The sequence below is a fragment of the Rutilus rutilus genome, assembly GCF_951802725.1.
Source record: "Rutilus rutilus genome assembly, chromosome: 9".
NCBI classification, from domain to species: Eukaryota; Metazoa; Chordata; class Actinopteri; order Cypriniformes; family Leuciscidae; genus Rutilus; species Rutilus rutilus.
In genome coordinates this window covers 4211769-4231768 of record NC_140223.1, presented here as the reverse complement: position 1 = coordinate 4231768, position 20000 = coordinate 4211769, and the positions used below count along the sequence as shown (strand labels likewise).

The window sequence follows — 20000 nt, the reverse complement described above, 5'->3', positions numbered from 1 at the left end:
TCAGGATTTTTTAACCAAAATTTGTATAAAGATGATTGTCAACTATGTTATGAAAGATATAACGGAATGAATTGATACACCATTTTACTTTATGCAATATGTGGGTAAAATGGCCGTAAATTAATATTCCCATTCAATGCAATGTATCTATACACTGTATCTAATTTGCACATTAATGTGTTCTTGGAGCAACATTTAATGAAAAAAGAAGTGTAATAATTGGCAACATTTTAATAATAATATCTAATATTTCATAGGAATATTGATGTATAATTTATTTCCATATTCACTTGTTGTGTCTCCCAAAATGCCTGATAAACAAGATTTAAGTCCTGGTGTCCTCTACAGTGGACACGTATGAAATCAACGCCCTGTTCTGTAACAGAAAGTAATTTTTTTACTTGAAACCCCATAACGTTTTCCTGAGATGTTGGTTTATGAAATATAATTTGAAAAGTAGTCCGATTTAAATTATAATTACAATATATTATCATATTTCTTACATTTGATCACTAAATTAATGTCAGACATTTTTAAAGACCAAGGAGAAGTTGTTCATGGTGAAACCTCCAAACATTTGGTGTCTCTGAAAAGTCCTGATTGTGCTCTTTACGGGACACCCAGGTTGTGACGTGACATGTATGATGTCAGAGAAATTCACTAAAATATAATGTCCACTACAGTGGATAAAAGTCTATTCCTGGGTCCAAGGAGGATATAACCGGAGGACTTCCGGTTGAGCAGGGTACGCTTCTGGCTGCCGCTCCGCTCTCCGAACTGACACTGTGATGCGGTGTACTTTACTTATGTACGCCGGGAGATTGCTTCTCTTGGTGCTGGCCTGGTGGCCTTCTTTTGGCTCTGTGGACTCACAGATAGACCTGTCTGGAGCTGGTGCTGACGTTGCTACAATGAACATGGCCTTACGGTACACCTCCTGCCAGCTGTTATCCCTGAAGCGGAATTATTATCTGTCTGGGGACACCTACTACCACTGTGACAGGGCTGGATTATTGCGGCCCAAGCGGTATATCCATCGGAGCACAGGACGAAGCTATGTCTCTTCCTCGTCTTCTTCCATCCCAGTTTTGAACTGCCGACGAAGGATTAAAAGACTCTTTTACTCTGGGGTTGATTTTACTAACTTATCAACTCTGCCGTGTGATCAGCATTCCTGTGATGCGGTGTCGGCAAGCCCTTTAAAAGCCGCGTTACTTAACGTGCGCTCTGTGAACAACAAAGCTTTGCTGCTGTCGGATTTTATCATGGACAAGAAGCTGGACTTGTTTTTCCTTACAGAAACATGGCATAAACAGGATGATGGGCTTATTCTTAATCAGCTGACTCCAGCAGGCTTTGGACTCATTGACGTCTTGCGGACTACAGGTAGAAGTGGTGGTATTATAGTTGTCTATAAACTGCAATTCAAGATTCACCCTGTGTCTGTACCTCTTTTAAAAAAATTTGAATGTCTTGTTTTAAACGTATCTGATTCTCATTCTGCCCTCCATGCTGCTGTGGTCACTATCTATAGACCTCCTAAACCGAATAAGGACTTTCTGTCTGAGTTTGCTGATCTTCTGTCTATATTGTCTGTCAAATTTAAGAGAATTTTGATTCTGGGTGATTTTAACATTCATGTAGATCAGAAAGCCTGTGTCATGGCCAAGGATTTTCTATCACTTTTGGACTGTTTTAATTTTTCTCAGTTTGTAAATGTCCCCACTCATTGTAAAGGACATACATTAGATTTAATTATTGCAAATGATTCTTTTCTCTCTAATTTCTCTGTCGTGGATGCTGGGTCTTCTTTAATATTGAGATATTTCATTCTAGTAGAGAGACTTCGCTAACTCTCTCATTCCGTAAATGGCAATCAATTGATCACGCTACTTTTGCAAATTCTATTGTCTCTTCTTTAGATGTTATGTCCTCTGCTCCTCTTGAGGATAAATCTTAGTATTTAACAATGTTCTTACAGCCAACTTGGACTTCTTTGCACCCATTAAAACACGTAATGTTTTATTTGTACAGTCAGCCCCCTGGTATAATGATGATTTGCGTTCACAGAAGGCTGCGTGTCGGAAATTGGAGGGAAAATGGCGTCGCTCTGGTCTAAATGTGTTTCACTAAGCTTGGAAAGACTGCTTGTCAAACTACAGAGTAGCCACTGAAACTGCGAGATCTGCTTATTTCTCAAATATTATTGATAATAATCAAAACAATCCCAGACAGCTCTTTCATACAATTAACAGTCTACTTAATGTAGATAGTGTCAGTTCTTTGACTTCATCTGGCTGGTTGTGTAATGAGTTTCTCAAATCTTTCAGTGAAACAATTCATAATATTCGCACAAACATACATACTTTATGGTCTGCTGATCTCGCAGCTAATACTCTAAGTTTCTCTGGCACTCCTTTTCCAAAATTTACTTTATTACAACCTGAGATGCTCTGCAAGCAGGTTTCTCGTATGAAAGCTACCACTTGCATACTTGATCCCATGCCTAGTAGCCTGTTTAAATCCTGCTTTGGTCCTTTATGTCCTTCAGTTCTTGCTTTAATAAATGACTCTTTGTCATCTGGGGAGGTGCCAGCAGCACTTAAAAGTGCTGCGGTCACTCCCGTTTAAAAAAAGCAAAACTCTTGATGTGAAAATTCTGTCAAATTATCGCCCAATCTCTAATCTCTCATTCCTGGCTAAAATCTTGGAGGGTGTGGTTGCGGCCCAATTAAACAAACACTTAATTGAAAATAGACTATTTGAACCTCATCAATCTGGTTTCGAAAATTACACAGCACTGAGACTGCATTGGTGAAAGTCACTAATGACTTACTAATTGCCTCCGACTCTGGCTCCATGTCCCTTCTCATTCTCTTGGATCTTAGTTCAGCCTTCGACACTTTTGACCATGCACTGTTACTTAACCGCCTCGAACATGTATTTGGTTTGTCAGAGACTGTTCTTGACTGGTTCAAGTCCTATTTCACTGACCGCAGTCAATTTGTTTTTATGGGTGGCTTTAAGTCCAAAGCTGGTTCTGTTCATACTGGTGTTCCACAGGGGTCAGTATTGGGTCCCTTACTTTTTAGTATGTACATCTATCCACTTGGTCAATTATTAAGATCTCTCGACCTTAACTATCACTTTTACGCTGATGATACACAGATTTATATCCATTCAAGACCGGGCCAGCAAGTGGACGTTGTGCATCTTTCGAACTGTATTGCTGAGATTAAGATTTGGATGTCCAACAATTTTCTGTCTTTAAATGGCTCAAAAACAGAAGTTATGCTCCTTGGCTCTCCTCATCAACTCTGAAAGGTTGGATCTCCTACTCTGTATTTTGATGGTGTTGCCTTGGAGTTTCAGAGCAAATAAAAAAATCTGGGTGTCATATTTGATGCCACACTGTCATTTGAGCCTTTTGTGCAGAACACGGTTAAGACATCCTTTTATCACCTCAGAAATATAGCACATTTACGTCCTATGTTGTCCTTCTCAGTTGCTGAGAAGTTGATAAATTCTTTTGTCTTTTCACGTATTGACTACTGTAACGGTCTTCTAGCTGGGGTATCTAAATCATCAATTGACAAACTGCAATATCTACAGAATTCGGCTGCTAGAGTATTGTCTGGGGTCAGGGCTAGGGATCATATAACCCCTGTCCTGGAGTCTCTGCACTGGCTACCTGTCAGGTACCGTATTGATTTTAAAATTCTTATGCTGGCATTTAAATCTCTGCACAATCTGGCTCCTCAGTACTTGACTGACTTATTAATGCCTTACACACCATGTCGTAATCTGCGTTCCTCGCAGAGTGGTTTCTTGGTTGTTCCCAAGACACGGCTTCGGTCCAGGGGTGATCGAGCATTTTCTGTCTATGCTCCCAAGCTTTGGAATTCTCTCCCAGCCGACATCAGGTAAGCAAATACATTAGTGACTTTTAAATCTCTTCTTAAAACATTTTATTTTAGGATTGCTTTTACTTGATTTTCATTTTTTGTGTTTATTTTTGTATTCAAAGTGTGTAGTTTCTCTGTTGTTATGTTTGCTTGTAAAGCGCTTTGAGAAAGCAAATTTTAAAGGCGCTATACAAAATAAATGTATTATTATTATTATTATATAAACTTGCAATTGCGAGAAAAAAAGTCAGAATTGCGAGACATAAATCTTTTTTATTTAGTGGCGGAAACAAGCTTTCATAAGTTCTACTAAATGGAAATGAGAAATATTGCCTTTGGCAACTAGCTGAAATACGTTTTTCATAGAAAATTTCAGTTAACATTTATTTTATTTAAAGTAACAAAATTAGTTTACACTTTAAGGTGTCATTGTTATAGTGTAATTATATATTTAAGTACTGAGTAATATTAATTAACTACATGTACTAACTATAGGGTTAGGGTAGGATTAGGGTTTGGTTGGGGGTTAGTTTCATGTAATTACGCATAATTTATGGTACGTACATATGTTACACTGTAAAATGAAGAGTTACCCAAAAAAAATTTTGTTTTTAGTTTTAGTTAACTATGATAACCCTGGTATGTATAATTTCTACGGTGCTTATGTGAGCTCCAGAACATTTTCATTGTAATTGCATCATTAAAACCAGCGAGGACATAAGAGAACATAATGAGAAGATACCTACGCTAATGGAAGGTCAGCATTTTCATAGTCATGTTGATCATCTGTGGAAGACAGAAACGATACACATGTTCAGATGAAGATTTGAAGTCTAATACAGTAGCTAATGTAGTTTAGTGTGTCTTAATAATTGAGTGTGTGTGTTCTTGTGTACCTGCTTGACGTCTTCGACAGCAGAGCTTCATCACCATGAGGACAGCAAGGACAAGAAGTAGCAGCAGGACAAACACAAGCACGAACACAATAGCTGCGATCACATTAACTGAGAAAGGTTCTTTTTCGCCTGAAAGAAGACAAGAAAAGACATTTGATCTTTTGACTTTTCACTCTTGAAGAATTATTTGTGACGCACTTGTTACTGGGGTTTTCAAACTGGGGGCCGCAAGAGGGTCTGAGGGGTCCTGTGTAAAACCTGTGTAAAAATAAATAAATAAATGATTTAAAAGATTAAAATAAATAGATAAATTAGTTAAAAATAAAGAAATAATTGAAAAGTGATTAATATAAATAAATAATATAATATCTAAAAAAATTTAAAGATTAAAATAAATAGATAAATGGGTTAAAATAAATAAGAAATAAAATAAATAAGAAATAAATGAAAAGTGATTAATATAAATAAATAATATATCTAAAAAATGTTAACGATTAAAATAAATAGATAGATAAATAGGTTAAAATAAATAATAAATAAATGAAAAGTGATTCATATAAATAATAACAACTAAATAAAAATAAATAAAAACATAAATTAGATTAAATAAACAAAAATTTGATAAAAAATAAATAGATAATACATCTAACAGTACAGTACTATAAGGGAAAGAATGGATTTTGTTTTTGTTTTTAGTAAATATTTTCCAAATAATCTTTTAAATTGGTATAGTATATATAGTAGTAATTAGAATAAATTTGCTATTAAATGTATCGCTGCCTTTTAAAGGGTTAGTTCGCCCATTTAAGACATGAAGTTGTATGCAATCCTTACCAGCACTATAGTGCATACACACTGACCCACTATGTGGTATTTTAACCTCCCTGGTCAGAGTTCTGGCCGCTCGAAGCTAACCGATTCCCGGTTAGTTTCCGGGGCCTAAAAACTGTGCGTTATTACGTGAAAAAATTATATGCGTTGCAAAGCTTGATTAATTTACATCACAAAAAACACTCCGGGCAAAATTCATACCTCAGTTTTAATCGGCACTATTTTCTTTCCATTTCTATCAATCCGCGCTGCTGTCAACGTCAACAGTGCGCACGTTCCGATCAGCAGTTCCATAGTGTAAACACAATCGAATGACAACGACGTAAAAAGTACAAAATTAACAATGGTGTGAACTTGTAAATTCCCAGGTTGTGACCACAAGAATGTGCCGGGATCACCGTTCAGATTCCATCGTTTTCCTGTTTCGGATATAGCTATAAGACAGCTTTGGCTTGTTGCCATCGGCTACTCTGCGGGAGCTAAAATATCCAAAATAAAGGATTTTCGTGTGTGCAGTGCTCACTTCAGCGAAGACGATTACATCCCCAACCAAGGAGGAAAAATAAAAATAAAGATTTTAAAGAGTTTTGCTGTAGGCTACCACAGGTAAGCTCTATTTACTAACTTTATGATCCCATGTCTAAACTGTACAGTAAACAAGCTGATGTTTAGACTCTAGTGGAAATCACGTGAAAAGAGGTCTAATATAAAAAGTTCGGCATCGGTATACTCCGGTTCATAAAGGTATCCCTTTGGTGTTGTGCTAAAAATTACTTTCATCCTCATCTGTTCCGTCTGACATTATGCTAAAATTTGTTTCATCATCAGAACTTTCGTAGTCAGACATGTTGTCAACGAGTCGCGCTATCAAGAGCTGATCGGGGGCCTGTACCATGAAGCCGGATTAGGTGGCTAGCCGGCTATGTTTCAGCTTAGTTTCCCCCAACCCTGGGTTTTAGGTACTATGAAAGTAGCTCGGCTTTAATCGGTGTTCGTTGCCATGGTATCTTACGCTGCACGGCTAACCTGCTCCGGGGCAGGTTATGTTCTGGATTCAAGATCTCAGACTGAAGTTTGACCAATCAGCTGAGAGCAAAGAAACATATAGGTGACGTAACTTATTCCAAGGGTTTGTTGCAATGACTTCACCTTTTCTTCCAAATCCGGTGGACATCTCAGCGCAAATTGTTAGACGAGCACTTTGTAAAGAAAGAGTTTTTAGCCTGACAAAATCCCCTTGCCTTTCCTGATAGTTACTTGTATGAAAGATACAGCTTTTCCGCGGAAGGAATGTCTTATTTTGCGAACTTCTTGAGCCGCACATAAATAATTTAACACGTCGAATTCATGCACTTACTGTACCGCAAATGGTATTGCGTTTGTGTTTTTTTGCAAGTGGTACATAGGCTACTTGCACGGTGGGTGATGCACAGAAGCTGGGGGAAAACACGGTTTGTCGAACCATTCGCAAGGTGGTCCTTGCTCTGCAGGAGTACATGAATAGTTTCATTAATAGTGTTCCCCGGACATTTATCGACTATGTCCATAAAAGAGGGCTTTTATAAAATTGCCGGTAAGATATATTGATAGGGTGACATCACATGAACAATTTTTTTTTTTTTTTTAAAGCACATTTCACAAATGTACTATACAATATAATACATGTTAAGAATTATTTTAAATCTTTATTATTATTCTGTTAATCTTATGATAGGATTCCCTATAGTCTATTGCTCTAGTCTCCACTGCTCTAAGAGAACATGAGGCAGATGTTAATAGGAAATCCTATCACTTCAGGTAGAGATGTGAATTTGTGAGATGATTATTTTCTGTGAGATGAATCTTTAAATTAGTAACATTAACAAGATATAAAAATGATCTACTAAACATTTCATCTGCTGATGACTTGTGGTCATGAACGTATGATCACAAGTTTGGATGCTAAATGGCCTGGCTCCAGTGCTTGACTCACGAATTTTCCATGAGTCTGTGTTGTGTCAGCGCTTTGAGGAAAGCAAGTTAAATTTGGTACAGTACAAAACAGTTAATTTGAACTGAGATAGAAAAAACCTACACAATAACCCCCTGACCTCAGACAGGGCCACAGCACCGCTTCAATGTGGCCCTCAGTAAAACCAGAGTGAAGATCGAGATGACCTTTGGCATCCTAAAGGCACGTTTCAACTGTGTTCATCAGAGATAGTGGCTGCATGCATGTGCCATTCTGCACATTATAGCCACCAGTAGAACAGAGCGAGAACCACCACAAAACCAGCTTCTCCCCGATGAAACTGACCCGATCACACTTGACCACCCAGCTGGTGCAGATGTAGATGCAATCACCATACAATATTACACTTAATAAAAGCACATTGAAACTGCAGATAAGTCTCAAACTGTTTTATTGGTTTTGTGGGATGAGAGGGAGAAAGAGAGCAAGAGAAAGTTTCATTAATAAATATTAATACTAAAGTGTTACTTGGTTAAATAAGTTCACATACTGAGATCAGTTTTATTCAGCTGTTTGATCTCCATTTTTCTTTTCTCAGCTCACAGTCAGCTCCTAGTGAACAGTCTAGTTCAAGTCTCCTTTAGTGTGCAGTCTAGTTCAAGTCTCCTTTAGTGTGCAGTCTAGTTTGAGACTACTTTAGTGTGCAGTCTAGTTTGAGACTCCTTTAGTGTGCAGTCTAGTTTGAGACTACTTTAGTGTGCAGTCTAGTTTGAGACTCCTTTAGTGTGCAGTCTAGTTTGAGACTACTTTAGTGTGCAGTCTAGTTCGAGACTCTTTTGTACAGGGCCCTGACTGAGTCTGTTTCCACCTGAAACATAATTCCACCACAAACATGATCATTACAAGTTTTCTGGCGGCTCATCAAATCACAAAAAGTTCCTTGACTTCCTACAAACACAGGACTGACTGTAATTTATGTCAAGGGTTTTAAATCCTTACACATTTCTTCTGAAGCCCATTGAGGTAGAGGCCTCAGTTTCTGGGGCAGGTTGTGAAAAATCCTACAATAAAAGAGATGTGTAAGGGCCAGTCCCTTTTTTATGCCACACATTCAAATGTTTGCCATAATAAAAAGCCCAGTGCATTCACATCAGCAACTGTCTGAGAACACACAGACAGAGTGTCTTCATTTCCTCCACCCTAATAAATAAAAATAGGCCAATGTAAAGCATAACTGTTGTAAAGCAGGTTATGTTTGGTGTTCTGTCTGCTGCATACTGACCTCTGTGTGGGAGACTGTGTGTGCTGGCTTCAACAGGGACACATTTCTCTCTACTGCAGAACATACAGTCAGCCATATTTACAACTTAAAAGTAGTAATGTATTGCACACGTACCCAGTGTTACTTACTTAAAGGAGCCAGCACCAGGGTCAGATTGTACAGCACCTCTAATCCCATCCATAATCGGCCGCCCCGCTTATTGCCTACTCAGAGCCAACTCCTCCGCCAGTGTGTTCTGGTTTTCTGAATTTAACACTTTATTTCTGTTTGCTGCAAACAAGTGTTTGTGATCAAATGTTCACAGAAGTAATAAAAGGTTGTGGTAAATACTCACCACTTTGAATTATTATTTTTATATTTTGTCTTTATCTGCTGCCAAGAACATTTGGAGTTGGGGTTGCATTTAAAAAGCATTTAAGGAATATTAATCTTTCTTAGTACATACATGTACATTTTTTATATATTATACAAATAGGCTATAGGGTATAGTAAACATATAGGCTACACATACATATAGGCCTACATAATTTTACATAAATATAGAACGTATTTGTTTAACTTACACATTAACAATCAGCAATCTTTCTCCAACAGTCTTCTCTTGCTTTGGCACAGAGACCGTATTGTTTCGAGCTTGAAATACATATTTAAATTCATCGTAATTCTGAATAATTATCTCTTGCTCCTCCGCGGAAAAATATAACGCTCTCGCTCTACTACCCGCGATTGGCTGTTCAGTGTCGACGTCACTCTTTTATGTGCACGCGCGCGTGGAGTAATCATAGCTTAAAGATCAAAGCCTGAGTTGACAGAGAAAGTCGATGAGCTGCATCATGGTACCAATAAAGCCTGATCGCAACGGTTTGGATTTGTCAACTCAAAACCAATCCTGTAACCCCGAGTTTGTTCAGCTACCTTCATGGTACAGGCCCCGGAACGTGTGCACTGTTGACGTTGACAGCAGCGCGGATTGATAGAAATGGAAAGAAAATAGTGCCGATTAAAACTGAGGTATGAATTTTGCCCGGAGTGTTTTTTGTGATGTAAATTAATCACGCTTTGCAACGCATATAATTTTTTCACGTAATAACGCACAGTTTTTAGGCCCCGGAAACTAACCGGGACTACTTTCTTGAAAAACTTCGAGCGGCCAGAACTCTGACCAGGGAGGTTACCACAGAGTGGGTCAGTGTGTATGCACTATAGTGCTGGTAAGGATTGCATACAACTTCATGTCTTAAATGGGCGAACTAACCCTTTAAATTTCAGGATACTCTCCCTTGCATAAGGATGATCATCTAAAAGATGGAAAAGCCCTGGAAAAGTTGACCAAAAATAAAAAATGTCCTGACATTATTTACTCCACATTACTTATGCAATATAACCTAATTAATATTCATGAGCTAAATGCCCCCACTACATCTTAGAGGACAAGATTTTCAGTGATCAACAATTTCTAAATTCAGTCACACAAAACTTCAAAAGACTTGGAATATGACTTTTTGGTTACACTTCATTTTAAGGTGACGTATTTACACCGTACTTACTCAAATAAGTACTGAGTGATATTAATTACCTACATGTACTTACTATAGTTACGGTTAGGGTTTGGTTTAGGCTTAGTTACTGTTATTACTAATACTATACGTACATGTAGAAACGTGCATGTGCGTCACCTTAAAATAAAGTCCCAGCAAGCAATTTTGCGTTTAAAAGATGTTTAATAGACTAAAACAAGCCAAAATTTGGGCTGTCAGTGAAAAATTAATAGACGTCTAAACCATCGCCCAAGAATAGACTCGTCATCAATTAGACAAAGAAATGAAATGAGTGAAGAAATGAAACCGAACACCTTGTAATCACTGCTGACTTTGCTTACATGTTGGAATATCGCACATCTCGCAAGTTATTTTGGCAAAAACGACATGTAACCAAACTCAAGGTTATTTTGGCTAGAAGTGTGTTACTCATAGCCAGGGCCGTTTGAAGGAATTTGGGGCCCCCAAGCAAAATGGACACGTGGTTGGCTGGCTGCTGTCAGCGACTACTGAGGGGGGCCCCCTTGAGGGGGATCCCGATAACAGTGTCATTGCACTTTACATTGACTATCAAAGGGGCGCTCACACAGTTTGTCGTTGCATTTTATTCTTAACCAGTCGTTGTCTTGGGGCCCCAGGCCAGCTCGGGGCCCCAAGCAATTGCTTGGTTTGCTTTTTTGAGCTTTAATCGAATGCAATTTACATCCAGCTCACTTACATATAGTGATGGTGGGGGAAACAGCGCCATCTACGGCACAGCTGACATTGGTTGGATGGTCGCAGTTGTACGTGATGGTTTGGTTGATGGTCCATGTTTTGGAGAGCAGATCTTCTGAGCTCTCTTTGTGAACGACACTCATCAGACTGGGGTTAAGCTCCGCCCACATCACGGCACTTTGCGGGTAACCTCCCGTCGACGAGCAACTCAGCTGGCAGCTTTTCCCAGCAGCGCCATCGCCGTTCTTACGTTCACTGCACTCCTTCTCGATTGTGGGACGGCTGTATTTGGCTTTAAAAAGGGAGAGAACAGTGGAATAAGTGACATTTTAGAGATCCGGAGAGGTTCCCCCTACAATGTTTCATTTCCTCAAAACCCACGTCAGTAATAGCCTCCCATGAGCGCTTACTCAGCAGCGGTGAGTTTCCAACGCAAGCGCACACAGACAGATGTAGGGTAGACTGTGTACAGTTGAGACATGTGTACAGTTGAGATGTGTACAGTTGAGACACCTTAAATAACTTGCGCGCGCAGCATGCACAAGTTGTGATTTTTGCTGTGCACATGCGTATTAGTGTCCTCTTTTATCCTGCAAAATCTGAAGACTGGACGCGTCTCCGATCAGAAGATATCTGCAAAAGTTTTTTTTCTAAGGTAAGGCTTGCATCTTTTTTTGCACACTCAACTATGAATAACTTATTATCCTTATGTGACTGTTAAACGTAACTGGTACCATTACAAACGTTATTCTGTGCCCTAAAAATTGGCATATTTCATGGTATTGAGTCATGCAAGCTCAATGCAAAATCTAGAGAAATGTGCAAAGTGGCCAGCGGGGGATAGTGTCTCAACACAAGTGTCTCAACCGTACCCCAATAGAGTTATATTACAAAACACGCTGTTTATTTGTTCAGTGTTATGATAACAGGTTAAACGTCATAATTGGCCAGCATAGGACGCAATTAAAAATACAATTTCATATTTATTATATTTAAACTGTATATTATTAATGAATATATTTTTCTAACATGTATGTTATAAAGATAACCTAGCAAGTTGTCAAATAGACAAGGTGGTAAAACGGGTACAGTTGATACACCCTTTTAAAGATGTGTGGTCACATAGTTAATTTAAAGAACATTTAATTTTTAAAGAATTCATTTATTTGTGTGTGTGTGTGTGTGTGTGTGTGTGTGTGTGTGTTAGCTATGCTGTTTATGTAGTGCATGTGGACTTTTTGTTTATGTTTATCTTATACTTGTACAGGATGCCCAGCACAAGAGCTAGGACAAGAGCTAGGACAATGAATAGGGGAATGCCAGGATACCATTTAGAGAGGGCCGCAAAAGTTGTAGATAAGGGCATATCAATTAGGAAGGTAGCTGAGAAGTTCAAGATTCCTGTTGCTTCACTGGCCCGATATGTGAAAAAAAAGAAAAGAGCTTGCTGATGAGGGCCAAGGCCTGCTGCCCTCAGTAGGGTACCAGAGCTGCAATACAGTTCTTACTAATGACCAGGAGCTCAACCTGGTGTCTTATATCAGGACAGCTGCAGCCTTGTATTATGGGCTACCCCCCAAAGAGGTAGGAATGCACAAAAAAACAACAATAGGTTCAACGTCGAAAGAAGATGACCACTGAAATTCTTACTGATACCCCTGTAAAGAAGACCCTTGAAGAGGAGAAAAAAAGATCCTCCACGAAGGTGAAGAGGAAGATCCTGAAAGAGAAAAAGGAAGGAGGAAAAAGAACAAAGAAAAGCACAGAAGACACCCAATGCTTGGTGTGTGAAGAATGGTTTTCAAGGTCAAGGTCGGGAGAGAAATGGGTGTCCTGCTCCAGATGTAGCGTGTGGTCACACACAGAGTGTACCCTTGGCGGAGACAGCTACACATGCCATCATTGTGAAAGTGACAACTGAATCAGTTTTTTTCCCCTTTGTTTCTTACTGTTACTTTGACATTGTGTTGTGATTGGAATGTTTCCATTTGTACCGTTGTGATATCTGTTTGTTAAATATCTTGTTCATGTTTTATACATTTTAACGGTCCTAATTTACATAAAATTAATGAATTTAGAAAGGATGAATAAACAGACATGTTGCCCAATTGTTATTTTCTTCATTTGTCTTTATTTATTATATTTGCAATGAACATTTAGTTACATTTCCCTCATTAAAAATGGTGGGTGTCTCAACTGTACCATAGTACTGTCTCAACTGTCCCGTACATAGGTACAGTTGAGACAGAGTTGACACAAAAAGCACCTTATTTTTATTCGCTAATTGTGGAAAATATAAACTACTTATGGGTATTATTGTTTGATAATATATTAGTCTACAAGCTAATGTAATGTAATGTCATGTGGCATTTCATGTAAAAATTCAATTCTTTTCAGTATGTATTTTTGTGTGAAAAATCAAAACTCAAAAAGTGTCTCAACTGTACACAGTCAGCATACCCCTATGTCCCCTACATACGCAAATAAACCAGAGATGGTTTTAAAACGGACATGCACACTCATATTCGCACATGAACATATATTCAAATGATCGACCGCAGATTCATTACACACAATGTAGGAGCTTATCAGGGTGGTGTATCATTCAGAAATGAACTGAGAATGGCTCAAAATTTGAAGTGCATTTGAATAGGGGTGCATAAAAAAGGAAGAAAGTAAAAGAAAATCAAAAGTATAGTTTTTAATAATGCATTTTATATTTTAGTATGAACCACCCATAACTAAACATATTCTCATATTTATAACATTTGGAGGATTTACAGAAATCAACTATATTCACTAATTAGCCAGAATGCGCTAATTTCCTCACTTTGTTTTGTCAATATTATTTTTATACAATTATATGGAAACATTAATCACCATAAATGTACTTTCTTCTTTTTTAATGCACACCCTCTGGTTATTGTTTGGCAAAATTAAAAATAAAAATTAAATTAAAAACAATAATCTGCATTGATGGTACTTCTGCGTCGGACCTACGCCGGAGCCTTTACGCTGTAGGCAACGCGTTGGTTTTCATTTATACTTCTGTGTCGTTGTCCGCATTCACGCGCGCAGAGGGAGCATGTGAAACCCGAGGGAGCGGTCCTAGCAGACCAATCACAGCGATTGCATCCGCATAGAGTTGACGCGTTGTTACATTTTTGGAGAGGTGCACGTCAGGGTACGCGCGCTACACACAGCCTACGACGTAGCTACGGCGTAAGTTCGACGCAGAAGTATAAATTGGGCTTTAGTTTAAATAAAGAGGGTGAATCCCATTAGTTGAGATAAAATATATTGTACATATCCGAGAAAAGATAAGCATAATTTGTCAAAATTAATGATGTAATTATTCATAATTTGTTGTTTTGAAAATCCTGTTGTTGTTGAATTATTGTATTATAATTTCTCTTTCTGCCATTCAGATTCAAATTCACACTCATAAACTGAAAATGAGCCGATTCTTCAGTTCTGAGCTTAACTCAACCCTGTGGGGTCTGTATATCTTGTGCCATACCTGTGACTTTGAGATAGATCTCTGAGTAAGGCTCCACTCTGCCGTAAAAGACAAAACATCTGTACAATCCTTCGTCAGAAACGGAGACATCTGTCATCGCCATGCTGAGGTTTGTTTGGTTCACTTTGGTTCTGTTCTGGTACTCGAAAAGAACATCCAACTTTCTGGATGTATCAAAACCGTTGATGAATTTATCATCCCTGTTTTCAGCAACTCTCAGTATGTACAAGCGTGTAACAGTCCCGCTCTTCTGATTGGGGCATTTGAATGTAGCGGTGTGACCCAAAACAGCAGTGATGTTCACCGGTGGGCCACTGGCATCTACACAAACGCACAGATCAGATATGAGAAGCATTTCAGTCTGCATGTTACCCTGATTATTAAAGCAAATGTACTTCAGTGTAAATAGCAACATGTATACTTAACTAAATAACATACAAAGTGAAATCAGCGTTATATTCAGTTTGATCCCTGCTGTGAATATGCATTATAATTTATGATAATTCCACAGATACAAGATATATCATTTTCCATTGCTGAATGTCCACGTATAGGTAGTTAAAATATATATATATATATATATATATATATATATATATATACAGTATAATATATGTATATATATTCTCACGAATATGTTGTATTTCACATTGTTGTGAAATTCTATAGAGGTATATATATATATATATATATATATATATATATATATATATATAATGTATTGTGTGTGTGTGTGTGTGTGTGTGTGTGTGTGTGTGTGTGTGTGTGTGTGTGTGTGTGTGTGTGTGTTCATCATTGTAGTTAGTAACAGAATCCATAATTCAAGGATCTGACTACTTTTAGATTGCTTTTGACCTAACTTGTTCATCAGTATATTTATCGTTATGAGTTGTATCGTTATGAGATTAATAGGATAATCTTGTACCATATTGATTTTAAAACACAAAGAGAAATAAAATATCATCAACAACATGAAGTGCATTAAATATTACATTACGTCAGGATTTCCCAGACTGGGGTGTGTGACAGAACTGCTATTAATTAAATCATAAATATTTAAAAAATATAAGCAAATGATAAAATCTTTTGTCATGTGACCATTAACCTGACGTCAGAACAGTCAACTTAATATCATTATTATTATGGACTTTATTCTATTGTTGACCTAATTGAATTACTGTATGACCTAATTGTATTAACTTGAAATCTCAGGGGGAAATTCAAGTAAATATATTATATTTAAATAGGTTCAGATGACAAAAATAGTCTGGGAATCCCCGCATTGCATCTAAAAAATGAAATGACGCATTTTAATGTGTTAGAAATACAAAAGCCTTCCAGAGACAGTAATACATGGTTAAATGACTCACTGAGTGATAATTTAAATAATAATTAATGCGGAACTGATTAGATATGCAACGGTGCAATGTTGAGAAAACATTTCTTAAAAGTGAAATGATTTGTGTAAATCCGCTGATCAGATGTTTTCAGTGATCGTCACATGACTAGTCGCTGGTCTCAGTGGCGCAGATAGGATTTTTTAACTGGGGGGGGACCAAGCTGTCAGCAAATGATTTAAACTCAATTCGTTATTTTGTGTAATTTGGGCTTTAACTAGTGCTCAAGTAGTTACTTTGCGTAATTTGGGCTAATGATTTGCACTAAAAAGCCATTGGGGGATTCTTATTTGAAATCATGGATAAACAACAATGAACAAAGGTAAACAAAGGCCTACCTGATCACCACTAGCAATGCATGATCAGACTGTTATTTGACTAGTATGCCAATCACCCACCAAAACTTCATGTCTTCAGCAAAGTATGTTTTATTTAAACATTTGCTTATCTCAGCATACAAAGTCTATCATTATGAATTCTACTGTCTCTCCTTCCTCATGCTGTCTTTTTCTACTGTGGCTGCCCTCCTGCAGATCCTCACTTGACTGACTAGGGCCTGCCTTACTGTCATCAGAAATTGCCTGCAGGCCAGGAGGACAACATTTTAATCTTATAATTTTAGTTAACCCTCTATACCTCTATAGAATTTCACAACAATGTGAAATACAACATATTCGTGAGAATTAATGGCTAAAACTACTATTTCAAATGTCTAAGAATAACTTAAATTTAAGTGTTAATTATAAGTTTGTTGCAATTTATAGATTAGAAATATCTTTCAAATGATGTATGACATATTAAGAAATGTTTTTCATAGCCCATAATTTAAGAATCTATATCTTCCGTACAATAAAAAAAAACATGCTATAAGAGGATGTCAAAAGTTTATGTAGGCCTTTATTAGTTGTTTGCATAAACCTTGCACCACACAAATTTACTTATTATAATTATTTTTATAGTGGCTTACACGACAGTGAACATACCTCAGTCAATTTATACAGTACAATGGGTTAAATGATAAGATTATTTCTTTTTGTGTTCATTCATTATTTGCCTCTGTCCACTCACCTAAATGCATAGTTATGGTCTCCACATTTTGCTGTGTTTGCTAAGTGCAAAAGCCTTCTTGCCATTATTGTCAGACTAGCCTTAACAAATCTAATCTGCCACATCTGGGAAAGTCAACAGGCATAGGATACTTGCATTGTTTGGTTTTTGAAAAAACTTAGATTTTTTTCAGTTCAGAAAATCACCAACTCAGCTCAGTCATAGATGGTATATGATCACTATGGTTACCGCTCCTACAGGCACGATTGAGGCAACTACCAGCTCCTCATAGGACCCCGGCATCACTCAGGAGTCGTAGCACACACACAGAGAAAGAGTGTAAACGTCGGTGGCATCGTGTGTTTATTGACAACAGAACAGCGTGTAGTGAGAACATGGGTACAAAGTAATGGTGACCGGTGTAGATTATTATTGTGTCACCCTGCGTCTGCCCCGACCCGATTCTGAAGCAGCAACGGGCCAGGACACTACTTTGGCTAATGTACGTTACATAGCGAAAACACACGTTTTACCGATTTTTGTCGCCTTTTGTAGGGATAGTGAGGGCGCAGGGATGGGCAGTATTTCAGATACATGTATTTAAAATACGTATTTGAAATACAAAATACTATTTTGTATTTGTATTTAAATACATTTTTCCACATAGTATTTTGTATTTGTATTTAAATACATTTAAGATGAGTATTTTTGTATTTTCAAAATACATAAAATACTTTTTGCCAGTCAACCTCTTTATCAGGGTATTGATTTTGTGCATCAACTAGTTCAGACATTCACTAGCTCAGCATTGGATCAGCGATTTATTTTGGAATAAGCTTGAGAATGTCATGATCAATTCTACTTGTTGATTAAAGTTAAAATAGTGCATTATTCACTTCAGTTAACATGAAAGGATAAAAGAGCACAGACAAGACGTGGGAAAATAGCGTTAGCCAATCAGTTTTCTTGACCGGTTGTTGATTTTTATCAACTAGCTTGTCAAATGTGTTTAAAGGTTATATCAGCGATTTCAGGCCCAAACATAAATGATCACATTCATCTAATCTTAAAGTCGGCATGAAATCAAAATGGACCCTATTTACTTTGTTAGCGCATATTACTAGTCTTGTGGTGAACAATTAATCCGTGCAAGTTAAAACACAGAAACAATTTTTTTGGCTTCGTAATCTTTAATCAAAATCTGAAAATGCCCCTCCCCTCTGCCTTGGAGGACCTTCTCTGATGACGTATGTTTGACGGCTTGGTTTGGGAAACGCTTAACCACTCCCCTCAAATCGTTAGTCTGTAATGAGCGAGAGATGGAGAGGAGGAGCACTAGAGTAAAACCCTGCCCTCTGTTCAATATTCCTTTTCACTGGGAAATACGTCACAGCACTGGAGAAAAGTCGTTTGCAACTTCCGGTTCACGCGGACTTTAAGGAGCGCAAAATGTCACAACACCCTCCCCCTGTCGGTGATTGGTTGGAACACTATTTATTTTGGTTTTGAGTGGTTGGTGAAACCAATTGTTTTTGTGTGCAGATCTCAGAGCCTAGGCTGCCTACAGAGACGCTATTTTTTGACGGCATGCTTATGGGGCGGGCAGCTAGTGTGACAGATTGAAATATGTATTTTAGAATTACCAAAATCTATGAAATATTGACAGCACTATAGTCAAGCTATTTTGAATGTGTGTTTAAAGGTTTATAAAATTGTATATAATGGCGCGAAGCTCGAGTATGTTCGATATTTGTATTTAAGTTGTAATTCTGGTAATAGTGCTGATTTGTTGACTTGCTGAACAAATGTGAATGTATAGAGTATGAAAAGTGAATTGAGAATTTCAGATGCATTTTCAGCTAAAATAACTCGTTGAAATAGTACATTTACGTGCTTATGACTGATTTGCCATATAGTTAATATGCATTGATGATTAAAAAGAGAAAGATTTAAAAGAGTTGATTCTCAGGTAACTGTAAAATTCTTTATTGTATTTTTTTTGTATACCTTATAGTGTTATGGGTTTCAAATAGCCTATTATAAAGAAGTGTACTCATGTAATTAAATGTGTACGGTACAAATTGTTGAATGTATGTAAAGAAAGATGTCAATGAAGCTAATTTGAAAAAGAACTGTTTAATGTCAAATGTTACAAAAAGATTACACATAAAGTTCGCAGTGGAGAAAACATCAAGCGAGTTCTGTGATTAATCTTCTCCCCCTCTATTCAGGGGTACAACACTAGCGGATCATTAGGAAAGATTACATGAATGTGATCATTTATGTTTGGGCCTTTTTTGGGCCTGAAATCGCTGATACAACCTTTAAAGCATTACTGCATGTTAGGGCTGGGTGATATGACACTACATATCATAGCGATGATATAAAGTTTGAATTGATGGAACTTTTTCTAAATCGTTTACATAGATGGGTCTATGTGTGGGGTAAGCAAATTTATCCGTGCAGCTTTTAGTGGGCAGGAATTACTGGAACATTGGAGTGGAAAAACAAACACTGATGAATGATACACCACAAAAATCTTCACCTTTTAGTTTTATTGTACATAGAAATAATAATAAAAAAGGGGTAAATAGTGTCAAATTAATCTAAATTAATTCTAATTTAAAATTTTAGATACACTTTCTAATTTAATAAACTTATAGAAACAAATAAACTTTACATAAAATAAACATAAAATTACTTAAAAAGCATTGAGACTACCTGCAAAAAAATAAATTAAAATAAAAAAACTCAAAAAAAGAGTTTGAAATTCAGTTTATGCTGTGGAATCAAAACTGATATTGAGAATTGTGAAACCATGATATCGTTACTGTGAAGTAAAATTGAGATTTTGGTCATATCGCCCATCCATATTCTTTGCTAGATAGCAGAAAAGGTTCCCACAGTTTTACATAC

The 20000-nt window shown here is 37.3% G+C and overlaps 1 protein-coding gene across 5 annotated transcripts in view; it reads right to left on the bottom strand.

Moving 5' to 3' along the window:
- LOC311296642 (T-lymphocyte activation antigen CD80-like) overlaps positions 1-20000 on the bottom strand; it is a 53134-nt gene that overhangs the window by 19871 nt on the left and 13263 nt on the right. For 2 of the 5 annotated variants that reach the window (XM_084418513.1, XM_084418515.1), the window contains exons 4-8: positions 14641-14961; positions 11122-11412; positions 5000-5059; positions 4802-4930; positions 4652-4691 (exon numbers count right to left, since the gene is read on the bottom strand). In XM_084418513.1, the coding sequence (XP_084274639.1) occupies positions 4652-4691; positions 4802-4930; positions 5000-5059; positions 11122-11412; positions 14641-14961 (841 nt within the window). Of the gene's footprint in view, positions 1-4647; positions 4692-4801; positions 4931-4999; positions 5060-11121; positions 11413-14640; positions 14962-20000 lie in introns of all 5 variants that reach the window. The other 3 variants (XM_084418514.1, XM_084418517.1, XM_084418516.1) reach the window with 2 other exon arrangements.